Raw genomic sequence first — 18862 nt, forward strand, 5'->3', positions numbered from 1 at the left:
CCTCAACCCTACTGTACCTAATAACCTTGCTCTTATTCACATTTACTCTTAACTTTCTTCTTTCACACACTTTACCAAACTCAGTCACCAGCTTCTGCAGTTTCTCACATGAATCAGCCACCAGTGCTGTATCATCAGCAAACAACAACTGACTCACTTCCCAAGCTCTCTCATCCACAATAGACTTCATACTTGCCCCTCTTTCCAAAACTCTTGTATTCACCTCCCTAACAACCCAATCCATAAACAAATTAAACAACCATGGAAACATCACACACCCCTGCCACAAACCTACATTCACTGAGAACCAATCACTTTCCTCCCTTCCTACACGTACACATGCCTTACATCCTCAATAAAAACTTTTCACTGCTTCTAACAACTTGCCTCCCACACCATATATTCTTAATACCTTCCAGAGAGCATCTCTATCAACTCTATCATATGCCTTCTCCAAATCCATAAATGCTACATACAAATCCATTTGCTTTTCTAAGTATTTCTCACAAACATTCTTCAAAGCAAACACCTGATCCACACATCCTCTACCACTTCTGAAACCACACTGCTCTTCCCCAATCGGATGCTCTGTACATGCCTTCACCCTCTCAATCAATATCCTCCCATATAATTTACCAGGAATACTCAACAAACTTATACCTCTGTAATTTGAGCACTCACTCTTATCCCCTTTGCCTTTGTACAATGGCACTATGCACGCATTCCGCCAATCCTCAGGCACCTCACCATGAGTCATACATACATTAAATAACCTTACCAACCAGTCAACAATACAGTCACCCCCTTTTTTTAATAGATTCCACTGCAATACCATCCAAACCTGCTGCCTTGCCGGCTTTCATCTTCCGCAAAGCATTTACTACCTCTTCTCTGTTTACCAAATCATTTTCCCTAACCCTCTCACTTTGCACACCACCTCGATCAAAACACCCTATATCTGCCACTCTACCATCAAACACATTCAACAAACCTTCAAAATACTCACTCCATCTCCTTCTCACATCACCACTACTTGTTATCACCTCCCCATAAGCCCCCTTCACTGAAGTTCCCATTTGCTCCCTTGTCTTACGTACTTTATTTACCTCCTTCCAAAACATCTTTTTATTCTCCCTAAAATTTAATGATACTCTCTCACCTCAACTCTCATTTGCCCTCTTTTTCACCTCTTGCATCTTTCTCTTGACCTCCTGCCTCTTTCTTTTATACATCTCCCACTCATTTGCATTTTTTCCCTGCAAAAATCGTCCAAATACCTCTCTCTTCTCTTTCACTAATAATCTTACTTCTTCATCCCACCACTCACTACCCTTTCTAATCAACCCACCTCCCACGCTTCTCATGCCACGAGCATCTTTTGCGCAAGCCATCACTGCTTCCCTAATTACGTCCCATTCCTCCCCCACTCCCCTTACCTCCTTTGTTCTCACCTTTTTCCATTCTGTATTCAGTCTCTCCTGGTACTTCCTCAGACAAGTCTCCTTCCCAAGCTCACTTACTCTCATCACCCTTTTCACCCCAACATTCTCTCTTCTTTTCTGAAAACCCATGCAAATCTTCACCTTTGCCTCCACAAGATAATGATCAGACATCCCTACCAGTTGCACCTCTCAGTACATTAACATCCAAAAGTCTCTCTTTCGCACGCCTGTCAATTAACACGTAATCCAATAACGCTCTCTGGCCATCTCTCCTACTTACATACGTACACTTATGTATATCTTGCTTTTTAAACCAGGTATTCCCAATCACCAGTCCTTTTTCAGCACATAAATCTACAAGCTCTTCACCATTTCCATTTACAACACTGAACACCCCATGTATACCAATTATTCCCTCAACTGCCACATTACTCACCTTTGCATTCAAATCCCCCGTCACTATAACCCGGTCTTATGCATCAAAACCACTAACACACTCATTCAGCTGCTCCTAAAACACTTGCCTCTCATGCGCTTTCTTCTCATGCCCAGGTGCATATGCACCAATAATCACCCATCTCTCTCCATCAACTTTCAGTTTAACCCATATTAATCTAGAATTTACTTTCTTACATTCTATCACATACTCCCACAACTCCTGTTTCAGGGATAGCGCTACTCCTTCCCTTGCTCTTGTCCTCTCACTAACATGAATTTTTTATGATTTTTCTGCAATTTGTTCAAGCATAAATAAGTTTTTTGTGCATTATATATGACAGATAGAGAATGTATGTGGGCAAATTAGGCTTTTCCCTCACCTTTTCCTGACATTACCTTGCTAATGTAGGAAACTGAACCAGTGTGAAAAAAATTATCAAAAGCCCTGTGATATATAAGGTAAAGCTAATAAAATTTTCCCGTCCCCTTCAGTCTTCTCAATATGTAAAAATTCCAATGTTAATTAACAGTGTCAGTGGTTTGTTACACACTAAGTTTGTCTTGAGCTGTGAGCTTTTATGACATGAATGAGTTTATAACTAACAAATACTAACCTGCATTATAAGCTTATCAATCAACCAATTATGAGTTTATCATGTACTAAACTTACTGCAACCTAATCATATCAATGCAAGAATAAGATACATAAGATACATAAAACTCAAGTTGAAGACATACCAAATTTCTCCAAAATTATAAGCTCATGATAAAACATGAATTAATGAGAAACCAATTTCCAACAAAGATGTAAGCATATGAATCATGAGGCATGAGTTTTTAACATATCCAATTTGTCCATGGTTGTATCCTTATGATACTTTAAATGTGTGTATAAGACACCAAACTTGTTCAGAGGTTTGAGATTATGATAAATGAAACAAAAGAGTTTATGACAGAACCAACTTGGTCATAACTGTAACCTTATGACACACCAAACTTCTCAGTCTTTGTAATCTTTTGAAACCAAGCATGAGTTTACAACATATCAAATTTGTCTTATGTTCCAAACTTTCAACAAAAAATGCAGAGTTTGTGACACACCAAACTTATCCAGAGTTGTTAGCTTAAGATATATATAAAAAAAGACTTTGATGCAACACACTTCTCTTGGGGTCATTTGCATACAACACATTGCACGAGTTCATGACATCAAACTTCAGAGCTGTAAGCTAATCGTATAAAACGGGAGCTTATGACGCTAAATTTTTCCATAGCTGTAAGCTTATGACATATCAAACATGAATTTATGACACATTAAACTTCTCCACTGTTGTGGGCTTATAACCATTTAACCTCCACTTCTATAATTAGCAATACAAAACCTTTTTGCACTGAACTCATATTTCTGGGAAATTATTTGGTGCTATAAACCTGCAGTATACAAAAATTGAGAGCTGGTTCTGAAAACAATATCTTTGCTTACTAACATAAGAGTTTTTGTAGCCTATTCAAAAGAAGAAATGGCAATGTATAAAACAAAGAAAACTCCAAATGCCTCTTACAAAAAAAAATCAGTGTCATAAGCTTACTTCACTGAAAACTGAAATCAAAATAATCAAATCAATAAGCTTACCTAAGTCTTCTAAACTGTAGCATGTTTTATGAAGAGCACCAGAGTAGAATTCAAGGCCTATGATGGCGAATATAACAATGGCGAAGAGGACGAGCAAACCGATTTGTAGCAGTGGTGCCATAGCCTTGATGATAGACTTCAGCACAACCTGCAGGCCTGAGGACAGATGGTGATGTTCACAGGTGGTTGGGGATTTAGGAGCAGAGGTGTTGGGTAGGTGGTAACAGCCATGCATAGGTGAGATATGTACTGACAAGTGGGATACAGTACTGCTGATGTTAGTAATATTGGTCATGCAGAGACTGATGTGTTATCAGACAGTCAAATGGGATGGTAGGTAAGAGGAGCTTGGTTTTGGGCATGCATAGCATGGGGAGTCATTTAATACCTTTTGTAGTGCCACAGAGAAATATGTGTGTGTATGCAATAAGTGAAGGATTATCAGAAACCTGGGTTGATGGGTAAGTGGACCCGGGTGTGGACATGCAAAATGAAAGGGATCAAAAGATAGCTGTGATTAAGGATACAGTTGTGTAGACCTTCAAAGATGAGAAATCATTAGGTACTTAGGGTGAGCAAGGACTGAGTGATTATTTATCTGAAGTAGTGGCTAGGGAAGAAAGGTATGGTCATTCAATATATAAGGGTCTATTTGACACGAGGGAGTGGATGAAGGGATATAGTAGTGGATATACAAATAATGTATCATCAAACAATAAGGAATGTGGATGAGGATAAACTAGATGTGAAAAAGCGAAAAATTAAGAATCATTGTATATCTGGCACAATGAATGGGAGAAAATGGGAACAATCAAGTAGATTGAGGCTTAATTTGGAAGGTGGGATACTGGTTAGGAGAGAGAAAAGTCATAAAACATTAAGGGAGATGGATGAAAGAATTTGGACGTGGTTATGCATAGTACAAGGAGTCAGTACTAAGACAGACATTAGAATATTGTAAGTGTTAATGGTTACATGTGTGTTGGTTCTTTAAAGCTTGCACAGTGGTTTGGAGTAAAAGTGTGGTGGTACTGGAGAATAAATTGAAAGAGACTTATGAGCAAATATTATGGAAAAAACAATGTGTTAGATGACAACTTAGTAGCAACAAAGAATATGGTCTGGGGTGAAAAAGTGGTAATACCAAAAGCTAAGAGTGGTAAGTTAATAAGAAAGGTTAAGAAGGGATGGTAGTTATAGGAGAGGTTAAGAAGCCCTATCGGTACTTAAAATCAGTGAACTATTAGAGGTAGCTAATACTGAAGGCTGACAATAAGAGACTGACACTGCATAGTGCTGTCTTGAACGTCAAGAGGAAGCTTTTGTATAACAAACAAGTAGGATGAGGATATGCTGTGTTGCTTTTGAAGTATGTGTGTCTGGACATATAATAAGAGAAAGCAGTAGTCTTACTGGATGCTGGGTTGTTTAAACAATTAAATGACCGAGCGAGCAGTTAGGATAAATAACAATAGGAAATACTTGAACACAGGGTTTCATAATTAGTTATGTACTGATTATTCTCCAGAGAACCAGTGGTTGAACTGTAAAAGAAATAGTGATAACATACAGATGAGATTGAGTGTGTCAAGAAATGGAGCAATCATGCTAAACTTCATGGATAATGTCAAGGCCTTATGAAGGGCAGCTTTGATCTCTAGAGGTATAAGTAAAATATTCAATAGCAAGAAATCATGCAATCTGGAGGTATATGTTAAATGGTAAAGAGCAAGAATCATGCAGTGGTAGTTAAGCAATCAGTGTGGTGAAAGGTTCCAAGTGGTTGTACTGAGACGTTAACTGGTTTCAAAGGTAGGGGCATGCAAGAGTTCATACGGCAGGAGAGAAGCCAGATTATGAAATAATATGGTTTAGTTGCTGCATTATGATTTTTGTTCAAAGGGGATATGGTTAAGGTGAAATTTACTGGCAGGTTTGCTAGTTCAAAATAAATACATATTGCAATCAAAGAGGGTTAACTACAACTTCTGATGCTTGAAGGATCCAATATGTGAAAATAATCAAGGGGGATTGAAAAATTTGATTTCCATTGTACGGGAGAAACATAATTCTTAAAAACTGAAACTGAGGTAAGGTTCACAGTAGACGCCGGGGAGCTGTGACTGTCACAAGGCGAGACGTATGAATAACTAAGTTAGGCTTTTACGTGCCTGATATAAGAAAACTATATATATATATATATATATATATATATATATATATATATATATATATATATATATATATATATATAAAGGCTTTAATACCTCTTCAATCAGCCAACCAATGCACATGTAGTGGACACTGACAAGTTAATTTAATGTTCATCTAAGGAAAAAATTACAGGAACATTGAGCAAAATATTAGAATGTTGCTGCAAGCAACACTATGGGATAGAAGATACTCGAACATGTCTGTTTTCTCCCAGGTGAAAGTGAACATTAGTCTGGACAATATAGGAGAGCTAAGGTCAATTCTGAGTGCCATGATGGGGTTATAGAGGGGTGCGGGGAGTCATAGGAGTACCCTTTGTCTCCTTGAATGGATGAAGCCGTCACTCTTATGAGGTCCTGACCATCCCTGATCACATTTGACACTTTGCTTAGTTCTATCTTTGACACAAAATGCAGACAATTGGAGTTTATCATTCTATTTGTCAAAAAAAAAAGGCTGGTGTGCTATAGTGTGATAAGTTTTACTTACTTACCGTGCGTCTGAGTGACTGGTTACGGGCAGGGGAACTACACCAATAACCCTCTACAGGTTTACTACAACAATTTGAAAGGTTAACTAGTAGTGAGCTGGAGAACAGCTCTCTCTTGCTACTCAATCTGTGTTACATAGGAGCACAACCACTAATAGGGTGAGGATCAAGACAGAACGTAAGAGAAAAACAAAACTTAAGAAAAACAGAATTCAAGAGAATCAGCAAAATGGAAGAGAATAAGAAAGGCAGAAATGATAGAATAATGATAAAGACATAAGTTGGTAAGTGAAAACAGACAAAAGGGGGAGGAAGAACATGTAATACAGATGATACTGAGGAATTTACAACTAGTTTGAGTGAGAGAGGGAGCACATACGAGTAGGACAAGATTTTGCCAAATAGCAAGGCAAACATATAGCATTCATGAAATGTATTCTCATGTGTTATGCATAAGTTGGAGAGAATTTCTGTGTGCAGAATGAATGTCAGCAGCCTCTGTATGGGTGAGGCATAAAGAAGAAAAGAGCAACCTGGGCCAAAGAAGTGAAATCAGACAGCCAGAGAGGGAGAGAGAGAATACCTACCAACTGATGGTACCTAAAACAAGATTTTACCAATGAGTAAGGCTAGAGCAGTGCTCACTGCAAATCTCGCTGGATGAAAAATATTGATTTTTTTGATGACACACATATTGTATGGCTATCAATCTTGTGCTCATCTGGAACTGTCTTAAGCCAATTATCAAGGCTGCTTTGAACATTTCTGTACCTATCCCTAGGAGATTCCTTATTTCTCTTTGAAATACACTAGTAAACTTCTCAGATTTCTTGATGGGTATTTATAATTTTTTTTCATATCCTCTTGGTAATGTCTAGGATATTACTGCAGACTTAATTACTCTGCTTCTTCCATGATGATATTCTCTTGAATAAAAATTGTTGTCTTTGACATCCCTTATCAGTCACCATGCACAGACTACCATATACCTTTCTCTTCTTTCTACACTTTAGTTTTAGTTCTTTGAAGTTCTCATGATAATTCAAATGCTTTATGCCCTAAATTTTGCTTGTGATGTTTCCTAATTCTCTCTAGCCTGTCCAATTATGGCTTTGACAACAACCATATGACACACCAGTATTCAAATTTGCTTATGTATGTACTGAAGATTTTTATCATCAATGATTTATCTCAAGGTGAATGTTTCCATCATCAGTACAAATACTTTTTTTTCATGTTGGCCCTAATCAAGGCCATCCCATTAATGCTATACATACATATCATATCTATTTCATTAATCATACTTAATCGCTGTTTCCCGCATCAGTGAGGTAGCACAAGGAAAGAGACGGAGAATGGCCCAACCACTCATATACAAATACAAATAAATAAACACCCATACATGCACACATATATACATATACATTTCAATGTATACATACATATACATACACAGACATATAGATATGTCCATATTCATACCCTAGCTTGAGCCAGGTACCCTTGTCATCCACCAACCCCTAGGGGCGGTTGAACAGCAGGGAAGACTGTGGACTGACTGCTGCAACCAGGATTCAAACCTATGTGCTCGACCTTGGGCTGCATGTGAATGCGTCACAGTTAGAAATGCTAACTGCTACACCATGAGAGTCCATCGAGATAAAGTTATTTTGTCCATGTGTTTGTCACAATCTAGCTTTTCATTTGTAAGCCTTCATAAGTTCCTTACTGTTTTCCTTATGGCTTTCTTTATGTAAAGTGAAAATATGAAGTCCAATATCAGTCCTTGACTTAGCTGTTTGAATATCACTTCAGAAGATTCCATCAAATTTTACTCTGTCCACATCTTAAGAGTTATTTGCAACTTTTCATTGGTCTCTTCTACACTTATTTTTCTGATCATCTGGCATCATCTGTAGAGCATCTTATCATATTCTCTTTTTTATCTACATTGGATAATATCATTATGAAGAGTATCGGGGTTAGTGCTATTCCTTGACCCTGACATAACATCTTTCTAACTTTAAAAAGTCCTATTTCCTTTGACTTCAAATTTTCCATGGGACAGAAATTCCTTAATAAAATTATCTAATTTCCCTCTTCCATTATGCTTAGCCACTTTTTCCTAAGGTATCTCATTGGTTACTTTATCAAATGGCTTGTCAAAGTCAAGAATACCCATTCTTTTACCTTGCATCACTGCATCATATATGCACTTGTGGAATGTGTGCAGTTGCATTTGTGTACTTTTACCATGTACAAATCCATGCTGACCTTCATTAATGATACTGTTGTTAAGTGTATCGTTTTGTTTCCTTCATTCCTTCAAAAACTTTCATTATATATAATGCCAAATTCACAGGTTTAAACTATTTCCACATAAACTGATTCCCTATTTGAATCAGTGACACATGAGCAATTGAGTTGATTTCAGATACCCTACCATCTTCTAGGCTTTTCGGTAACATTAAGTTTCATTATCAATTTGTCTTTTTCTTAGTTTGTTTATTGGATGTTATAATACCACTCTCTATTCCCTTTCTCACCGAGTGTATCAAATCATTCACCGTTGGTATTTTCTTAAGAAATTTTTTTCACTATCCACCAAATTGTACTGGTCTATTAGTATCACATATAGTTTCTGAGTTATTTTCATATTCTATCAAATAATCCACCACTAGTATTTTCTTTGATATTTGCACTATACGCCAAATTGCACCAATCCATTAGCATCATACATATTCTGTTATTTTCATATTGCCCCTGCTGTTAACAAACCATTTTGTCCTATTGTTCTCACTCTATTTACAACAGAAAACAATAATCAGTTTTTCTCTAAAAAAATAAAAAAAAAAAAAAACAGAAAACAATCAGTTTTTCTCTACAACAGAAAACAATGATCTGTTTTTCTCTAAGTTACTTATCACTTTTAAAAGTGATTATATACTTTGAAGTCATCATTCTTAAATTGTTCTAAAATTTCTTCTACCCTCTCTTCACTTAATCCTATTTTCTTATTCTGTTCTCTTCTAGAGTTCATTCAATTTTCTTTATCTTTTCTGTTCCCAATACACTTAGTTGGAACTTAAAATGTTATGCTAGCTTTTACATCTCAAGGGATATCAATTCAGTTTATAGCTTGCAATGAAATAGTTTTTTCTTAGTTTTTGTCATAGTGCAAATTTTGGTTGTTAAAATTCACAGTATCCTTTCTTGTGTCAAAATGTTTCTCCTGTGCACCAAGTGTGGCAGGAAGTTAGCTCAAGGATATTAGAATCTGTATTTCAATATCAGTGAAGAGTCCCATAAAATTTGTAAAGAGCAAGTCGAATGTATTGTTATCTAATTGGCATGTGATTAAATTGAACGAAGCTAAACGTTTCTCATGTCTTCATTTACTTACTAAGTTGTTTCCTCTCCTCCAATGATCCATTACAGTATTCTTTACTTTTAAATTCAATTTAAAGTCTGCTTCTCTTCTTACTACAACACAGATATCAAAGAGTTCAGTTCATATAACTGCTATTCTGGATTTCTTTACATTTTTCAAGATTTCTTCTATTTTTCAATACATTACTGATGTCTTTTTGTTGGGTTTTGGTTGGTTTATGCATCACAGTAGCAATTGTTGTTGTTGTGATATTCGCTGTAGTTAGCTCACATTTCTTGAGTACCTACCAACAAGTACCTATGACAAGATTTAGCCAAAATGGCAAGACTAGCATGAAGCACTCAATGAATGCTTTAACTGATGTACAAGACTATCCTCAGTTTCTGTAGTTGTTCCATGCACATTTCTTATTTCCACTGAATGAGAGAGTACCTACCTACCTAAAAGTACCGACATTGAGATTTACATAAACAGCATAGCTACAGCAAATTGCGCACTGCACAACTTGCTTGATGTACAAGACTATTCTCCTCAGTTGCTACCTGTATAACGTTATCAATTCTTGTTCACTCAGGACTGATCTCAACAATATGTTTCCTTAAAATGTTTCTGTAGTTGCTCCATGCATCTCTTATTTCTCCTGGCAGTACACTAAATAATCATTCTATCTTCTTTGTTGAGAGGCTTGCCGGTTTAACACATTTTCTTATATACCTTCAATTTGTTGCCATGCATAGATTATTATATATCTTTCACTTCTTTCTAACCTATCCAGTTGAAGCTCTTTCCATCTTCTGTGGTACTCCAAGAGTGCCAACCTCTTGATTCTGCTTGTGAAGTGCTTCTGAATCCTTTCCATGCTTACTTGTTTCATTGGTGATCATGAAACATATTGGAATTCAGTTTTGCTTATCAAAGGGTTTAAATCTCTTGTAAAGAAGTATCATAATCATACCACTAATCACCTGACTTGATAGTGCTATCTTCTCAATATGATCTTTGAAATCTAGTTTCTCATTTTCCACCCGGGCCATTTTCTATCAATTTCCCTGTTGGGTCTTTATATAGCATTAGTAATGAATCCTTCTTTGACCCATCATCTATTTGCTCAAATTGATCATTAAATTCCATTAGGTCCACTTCTACTCATTTGTAAATTGTGTTCAAGTCTTTTTGCATCACTATCTGATCAGTTTCTGATCCAATCCTTTACTTCGGTGTCATCAGCAAAGCCCCCTACTATGCTTTTCTTTACTTCAATTTCGACTTCTGATACCATTATAATAAAGAGTACTGAGGCTAACACCATTCCCTGTGGTACCCCAGGCAGGACATCCTCCTCAAATATACGGACGTTTGCTACCATCATAAGACAGAGGATACCTACCTACGAAGAGATTTAGCCATGATGGCACAGTTAGCATGTAGCACTCAACACTGAACTTATGCTGAAGAACATTTCTCTCAGTCACCTCTTCAAGCCCCATCACTTTATTTTCTTGTTGTACAATGCTTTTATTTTTTAGCAAGCACTCCACTGTAGTTATCTTCTTTAGCTTCATCCAGTACTGTCTTCAACCATAAGTCTACTATTCTTTGGTGCATTTCTGTAATCACTCCTTATAAGTTTCTTAGATCACCAGGTATCACAATAAATAATCACTCCAATTTCCTTGCTAAGCAGTCTTGTATCCTAGTTTGAAACAGTTCTGCTTTGTTTCTAGAAATCATTCTTGACAATGTTTTTTGTATCTCTTTTGCCTGGTTGATTTCAGGTTCAAGAAATTGTTCTTTGTGCCAGGCATATAATATCATATATCTATGTGAGAGAGAGAGAGAGAGAGAGAGAGAGAGAGAGAGAGAGAGAGAGAGAGAGAGAGAGAGAGAGAGAGAGAGAGAGAGAGAGAATTAAACAATAATGTCTGTGCTAGCATGAAGCACTAATCCCCTCCGCTGCCACCTGCATTAAATAATCATCTATTAATAATTCACCTGGGACTAATTTCAAACACAGTCATTCCACGCATAATTCTTATTTCCACTGACAGTATACCAAACAGCCACTCCAGCTTCCTGGTCGGGCTTTCATATAATGTTGATTTACTTCTGGTATGTTCCATGGCATTTCTGAAGACAATATATCTGATTCTTCCATGATGAGAGGTCTTCAGATTTAATACATCATTGATTTTGCTTCTGCTGTTTTGTATTCTTGAGGAATATGGCTGGGATTCCATTCAATCTCAACTGAATTTTATCTGAGCTGACTGATTTCTCTGATTATATCATCTGATATCTAACATCTACAAGAGCATTTTCATCATGTTGGTTAAATGGTTCATCATATAATTTCTCAAAGCAATTTATGATGAAAACAATTTGCAATGTTAAACTGACACCCTGCATATTACATTGGGGTCATTTTCACAATTTTCTTCCTTTTGAAATAGTCCAATCTCTGATTTCTTCCCTTGTGCTTTGTTCTTGTATGTTAAACAGTAATTTTTTATTTTCTGCTTTCTGGGCAAATAGTCTCCATCTCTGTTCACATCTTCCTGTGTCATGTCTCTGTTGATCTTCACTTCTCTCTCTCCCCTTTCTACACCTTCATAGTTGTTGATTCTAGTTCTTATATCTATATCTATTTTACTTTGTCGCTGTCTCCCGCGTTAGTGAGGTAGCGCAAGGAAACAGACAAAAGAATGACCTAACCCACCCACATACACATGTATATACATACGCGTCCACACACACAAACATACATACCTATACATCTCAATGTATACATATACATACACACAGACATATAGATATATACACATGTACATAATTCATACTGTCTGCCTTTATTCATCAACATCGCCACCCCGCCACATATGAAGTAACAACCCCCTCCCCCCGCATGTGTGCGAGGTAGCGCTAGGAAAAGACAACAAAGGCCACATTCATTCACACAGTCTCTAGCTGTCATGTAATAATGCACCGAAACCACAGCTCCCTTCCACATCCAGGCCCAACAGAACTTTCCATGGTTTACCCCAGACGCTTCACATGCCCTGGTTCAATCTATTGACAGCATGTCAACCCCGGTATACCACATCATTCCAATTCACTCTATTCCTTGCACGCCTTTCACCCTCCTGCATGTTCAGGCCCCGATCATTCAAAATCTTTTTCACTCCATCTTTCCACCTCCAATATGGTCTCCCATTTCTCCTTGTTCCCTCCAACTATGACTCATATATCCTCTTGTTCTTCTATTTTCTAAAAATTCCAATGTTATTAGATGTTCAAATATGCATTGTATTTCTCTTACACTAGAGGTAATTCATATAATAGAAGTAAATATTATTCATTTATTTATTTTGCTTTGTCACTGTCTTTCGCGTTAGCGAGGTAGCACAAGGAAACAGATGAAAGAATGGCCCAACCCACCCACATACACATGTATATACATACACGTCCACACACACAAATATACATACCTATACATCTCAACGTATACATATATACACACACACAGACATATACATATATACACATGTACATAATTCATAGTCTGCCTTAATTCATTCCCATCGCCACCCCGCCACACATGAAATAACAACCCCCTCCCCCTCATGTGCGTGAGGTAGCGCTTGGAAAAGACAATAAAGGCCACATTTGTTCACACAGTCTCTGGCTGTCATGTGTAATGCACCAAAACCACAGCTCCCTTTCCACATCCAGGCCCCACAAAACTTTCCATGCTTTACCCCAAACACTTCACATGCCCTGGCTCAATCTATTGACAGCATGTTGACCCCGGGATACCACATCGTTCCAATTCAACCTATTCCTTGCATGCCTTTCACCCTCCTGTATGTTCAGGCTTCCTACATATACAAAAAAAATTTTCATCACTAGCTTTCTGTCTCCTACTGTGAAGGTTATCATCATACCAATCAATATTTGGCTAGAAAACATTATATCAAGTTTTCCATTTATAGCAACTGCTAAAGTCTTTGATATTTTTTACAGTATTTCTTTCCCTGTAGGACCTGTGATGCAAGGCACCTACTTACTGTTAATCAATCCATACTTCATTTGTTTAAATTTCTCCTTTTAATGCCATTATTTTCTCTTCCACTTATTATAATAACATATCCTGGCCTCCTGTATTTCCAAACGTTTTACTCAATCTCATGTTATTTGCAAAACACTGGACTATACTCTGTCTTACATCCTTGTTTATGTCTGATATGATTTACCAAAAGCATTGATGCTTATCCTGTTCCTTGCATATTATACATCTGAAAGAACATCAGACAAAGTTCCATTTGCATTCATCTGAAATTTTCTATTAGTTAAAACTCATCCATTTTTCTAGCTTTCCATTTATGTTCTGCCTTGCCACTCTCAAACTACACTCCATTGCCTGCTTTGTCAAATGCTTTTGCAGAATTCAGAAAAGCAATGTCAACTCTCTTCCCTTTTAATTTGAGCTTTATATACATCACACAGTTTCAATTTTTTAAAAGTTCAGTTTGCATACTTTTCCCTGATGCATATTCATGCTTGCCTACATTTGTGAATTTGTTGCTTCCAAAATGCTTCTAATTACTCTCATATATCTTATAAGGAAAGTTAGGCTGACTGGTCTATACTGTTTCAAAATCAATGTATATCTACTTCTGGGTACTAATTATATGTATGCCATTTCCCATCCCTCAATATCATCATAATAAGTTTTGCTACTGTCAGCTTAATCTTTTTCAGAAATACTGCTGGAATTTCATCAGGTCTTGGTGTTGAGCTCCCAAAAGTTGAGTTACCAATTACTTCACTTTCTGATATATTTGTAAGACCAGGTTTGTTGTACTTATCAAATGTCTAACATTTACGTCTTCCTGCTTTTTATGTTGATTACCAAATTGTGTTGATCTGATTAGCAACTGGCAAATCAATTATCACTTCCAACTTTAAGTTCCTTTTTCTTTCATCAGTTATGCAAACAGAACTTTCAATTTTGTCTCATGTTTTGAATTCCATACTTTTTCATTCTTTGTTCTCTTCTATGCATTTCATGATTTCACTATCAGCATTTCTTTTACTTTCAAGCTCTACCTTGCTTACTGCACACCTTAACTTTTTCTTCCATTTTCTTCCTCCATAAATCTGTCTCTTCTTTCACTAACATTTTTCCTTAAACAGGACCAAGCTTATGATCATTTGACTGAGGTACTGGTAAAACCTGTTGCATTCATTTTTGCATTACTGTTGTTGAGAACTTTGTTTCACTTTGTATTTGCTATCATTGCACTGGCTTCAATTCATTTCATTTTGTCTGAGTATAATTTTACGTCACTTGTAATGTTTACATCAAATTTTAATTCAATCGTACTTCATTTATTTCTACTTCAAAGTGGCCAAACACATCTATGGTGCGATTCATGATGCTTTGGTTATTCATTTCCATTTCAATGAGAAGAGTTTTGTCATTTCTAGAAATCAATGGTGATATTACTATTTTCAGTTGGTTTGTGTATTATCTGTATAAGTCTGAATGTCCCATATTAGCATTGGCTTACTCAACTGCTTCCTTGCATCTGCCAATGCACTGTTCTTTGATTTGTACTTATATTTGCCAACACACTTTGTTCCACACTTTTACCTTCCTATAAAATTACAATTGAAGTCATCCGACCAAATTATTGTTGGTTCCGGTTCCCTTTCATTTCTAACTACCTCAATCTTAATTAGGACCTCACTGAACTCTACCATCTTAGTTGATGGTCTGTATGTCACAGTACTGATTGCATTTACAGATGGTATACTTACAGCTACTGATTCATATTTCTTGTGTTATAATTTCAATAACAAATTTCCTTTCAATTTACTGATAATATACTGCAATACTCCACCACTATTTTACTTTTATCTCTGCTCTAAAGGCCTCATGCCTTCTAAATCTGCTTCATTTTTAATCTCATTTATCCAAATTCTGTTAAAATGACAAACATCATGTTATTTCTTGTATACTTATCAATCCCTACAGGATACCAGCCGTACTTGTACATCTTATGGTAAGGTGACTGAAGCAATACTTGTATGGATAGCCTCTTCCCACCCTCAATAAAATTTGAAGCTGCACTTCATCAGTATGTAGAGGTGCCATATGTCAAACACAACAGCAATTAGCATGGAAAAATAATCCCAGAATTGTAGTTACTATGATTGCACGTCTTGCCCTTTGGGAATTCTAGCCATAAGGATCGCTGTTTCTATCACCACAAACTATGTCAAAAGCAACTACAATTAGCACTGAGAAAGAATCCTAGTGTCTCTGTTACCCATATAATATGACACGTGAAAGCAGACCTAGGTCTGCTAATTTGCAAACAGTCTTTGTGGTACTGGCGATAATGATTCAAATGATGAATTGTTAGCACTGGGAAAAGTTCTCTTAAATATCAATCCACTGGTGGTGAGCTGATGATGTAGGAGTCAGCAAAATCAACAAAAGTGATAAGTTGAGCTCCCATAGCACACTAAATCTAAATGCCTAAGAAGAAACAAAAAAAAATTACCAAAATTTTCCTTTTTAAAGTTTTCTTGATATTTCCAAATAAGTGACAACTATCTTTTTAAAATTCCCCATCCTGAGTATGTCTATAAATTTCAAGGCTGTCCTTAAAGGATTAAGGCAATTCAATTCCGGAATTCTTTTCTGTTATCTGACTGTATATCTAAGTAAAATATTTTCCAAGCTTTTATTTCTGTAATCTTAATGGCCATTTCTGTTATTTTTCATTTACTCTGCTATTACTACTATAGTTTTATACAATTTTTTTTAGTTTATCAGCTTCCTTGATTCCATCATCATCTTTGCTAAAATATTGGCCTGTATCCAAGTTCTGTCAACATCTGTACTAAAATGAGTTTGTAATCATTAACCAATACTGCTCCAGACTACTTTCATTTTATCTCCTCCATGCAATTTCTGCCGTTTTATTCACTTCCTAATTCCATATCAATGTTGTATTTATTTTCGCTTCTTTCCTCATCCTCCTGACAATCTCCATGCCTTCTCTTTGTATCCTTCCCCAAGTCCACCTCTGTTCCCTGTAGCTATCACTTAATATTTCATGAAACCTTTGTTACAAATACCATAATACATTCTATTTTATAGCTTTCGGTGCTCTTCCTGACATTTATCAAAATTTTTTGCCTAAAAGGAAATGTTTATATGTCTGTTTCAAACTGTCACCAGCTTTCTTGAGTTCTCTAACCCACTTCCTTCTTCTGCTGTGTCTTCAATGACATCAGAGGTTTAGGTTGGATTTTCATCAACTTTTTCCTTCTTTATGTTGCTAGACACATGACTATCTTGCAACTCCTCAAAATCATCATCATCTGATTATACCTCTACGTCCTTTTCCTTTCTTTCTTAGTTAATTTCTGGAGTACAACTGTAAATATGTTATGCTTATGATGTACCATACTTGCCAACTTTCATATAATAATGCATGCCTACACCATATTTGCACAAATGACTACTGGTTGTGCATTGTGGTCTATTTTGTACCATTTTTGCAACATTAGAATTCACTGATTGAGCAATATCCATTTCTCTATCAGTAATACAAACAGCTTCCTCTTCTTCCTGGATATTCTTTTAGTTATGCATACCCTAAAATCTTTCTTTCTTTCGTACTATTCACCATTTCCTGCATTAGGAAGGTAGCGTTAAGAACAGAGGACTGGGCCTTAGAGGGAATAGCCTCACCTGGCCCCCTTCTCTGTTCCTTCTTTTGGAAATTAAAAAAAACATAAAATGAGAGGGGAGGATTTCCAGCTCCCACTCCCACCCTAAAACCTACAGTCAAACACATTCTTTTATTGTATAAACTTCTTGTAACTCTTGTTTCTAGCATCCTACTTGTGGTGCTATAAACTGATTCATTCTACTTACAGTGCTAACAACTGACTCACTCTTTCCCAAAGTACAGCATCTAAAGGGCTCAGCATTCTCCTTAATTGAAGCCAAGTTTGCCAGTAATTCTAATATATCTTTCTTTCAAGAGATTTAGTTACTTTCTCTTAAACATTCACTGGATAGGTTGCATTAACTTTTACAATAATCCAGGCTGATTCAGCTTCCATCATGCTTTGTGTACTTACAGTCAAATGAAAAATAAATGCAAATGGTGTCCTTGTTGTAAAAGCTGCAAGGATTCAAATTTTACCTCACAACTTTTCTTAAATTACATAGTGAGTATTTTCTTTCACTTTCCTTCTTTCAAATATGCAGACTACTTTTGTAAATATTCATTAAATAAGATGCTTTATTATGCTGCTCTTTGTTAATTCTACAATTCTAGGCACCTTTTCAAGTTATTTTATGGTCTTGTTTTCAGTTAAACTTTGGCTATCTGGTCTCTGAGATTTGCTAGTTCCATCATTGTATTGTTTGTGTAAGGCAATGTCGATGTTAATTCTTACAAGTCTGAGGAGTACAACTTCACTGCTTATACTGCTAGCTATGGTGGCTGAGAAAGACACAGTACCTACTTGTATTCACAACACTCTGCCCAAAGAGAATGCCTACACGCAGCATTCCCAAGAGGAAAATCTACAATTGCAATGAACATGTCAATTATGTCAAGTGCTGTATGTGAGATGATGAGATTACATGTTTGTGGACTGAATGTCAGCAGCCCAAGTATGGGTGAAGCAGAAAGGAAAGACAGCAAACCCGAGCCAAAGGAATAAAACTTAACTGAAGTGCAGGAGTGAGAGAGAGAGAGAGAGAGAGATGTGTTCAGACAAGGATGAAGGTAGTGTTCAATAATAGTTCTGATCCTAAGCTCCAGTTTTGTGGTCAGTTATGGTAAAAGGGAGTGTGTGCATGTGTGTGTGAAGATTAGCCCCACATCACACCCATCCCTAATGCTTCACCAGTAGTAGTGGTCTCTTGAAGTCTCACAATAAGGATTGAAAAGGCCATCTTGGAGGGCTTGCCTAAAAACTCTTTTATAAGCACTTACAGTACTTTAGAAAAAAAGTGTAAACATAGGCAGTAGCTTCAATATTTTATGTTTTTCATGGTGTTGTTTATCTTGAGAAAAATCTTGGTTTTCAAGTTTTATCTATTCTTGTTGAAACAAAAATGACTATCTTGACTTTTTTACTTCTCAAGGTAGTTATGGACCAGCAAATAAACATTATACCTGTGTGCCTTTCCCATAAAATCTTTTTCTTTCTACTGTGGT

The 18862-nt window shown here is 36.5% G+C and overlaps 1 protein-coding gene across 4 annotated transcripts in view; it reads right to left on the minus strand.

Annotated features, from left to right (window-relative positions):
* cac (calcium voltage-gated channel subunit cacophony) overlaps nucleotides 1-18862 on the minus strand; it is a 1845957-nt gene that overhangs the window by 1458681 nt on the left and 368414 nt on the right. For all 4 annotated transcript variants that reach the window (XM_071696567.1, XM_071696568.1, XM_071696569.1 and 1 more), the window contains one exon: nucleotides 3514-3669. In XM_071696567.1, the coding sequence (XP_071552668.1) occupies nucleotides 3514-3669 (156 nt within the window). The remainder of the gene's footprint in view (nucleotides 1-3513; nucleotides 3670-18862) is intronic.

This window comes from Panulirus ornatus, chromosome 59 (assembly GCF_036320965.1).
Source record: "Panulirus ornatus isolate Po-2019 chromosome 59, ASM3632096v1, whole genome shotgun sequence".
Taxonomy (NCBI): Eukaryota; Metazoa; Arthropoda; class Malacostraca; order Decapoda; family Palinuridae; genus Panulirus; species Panulirus ornatus.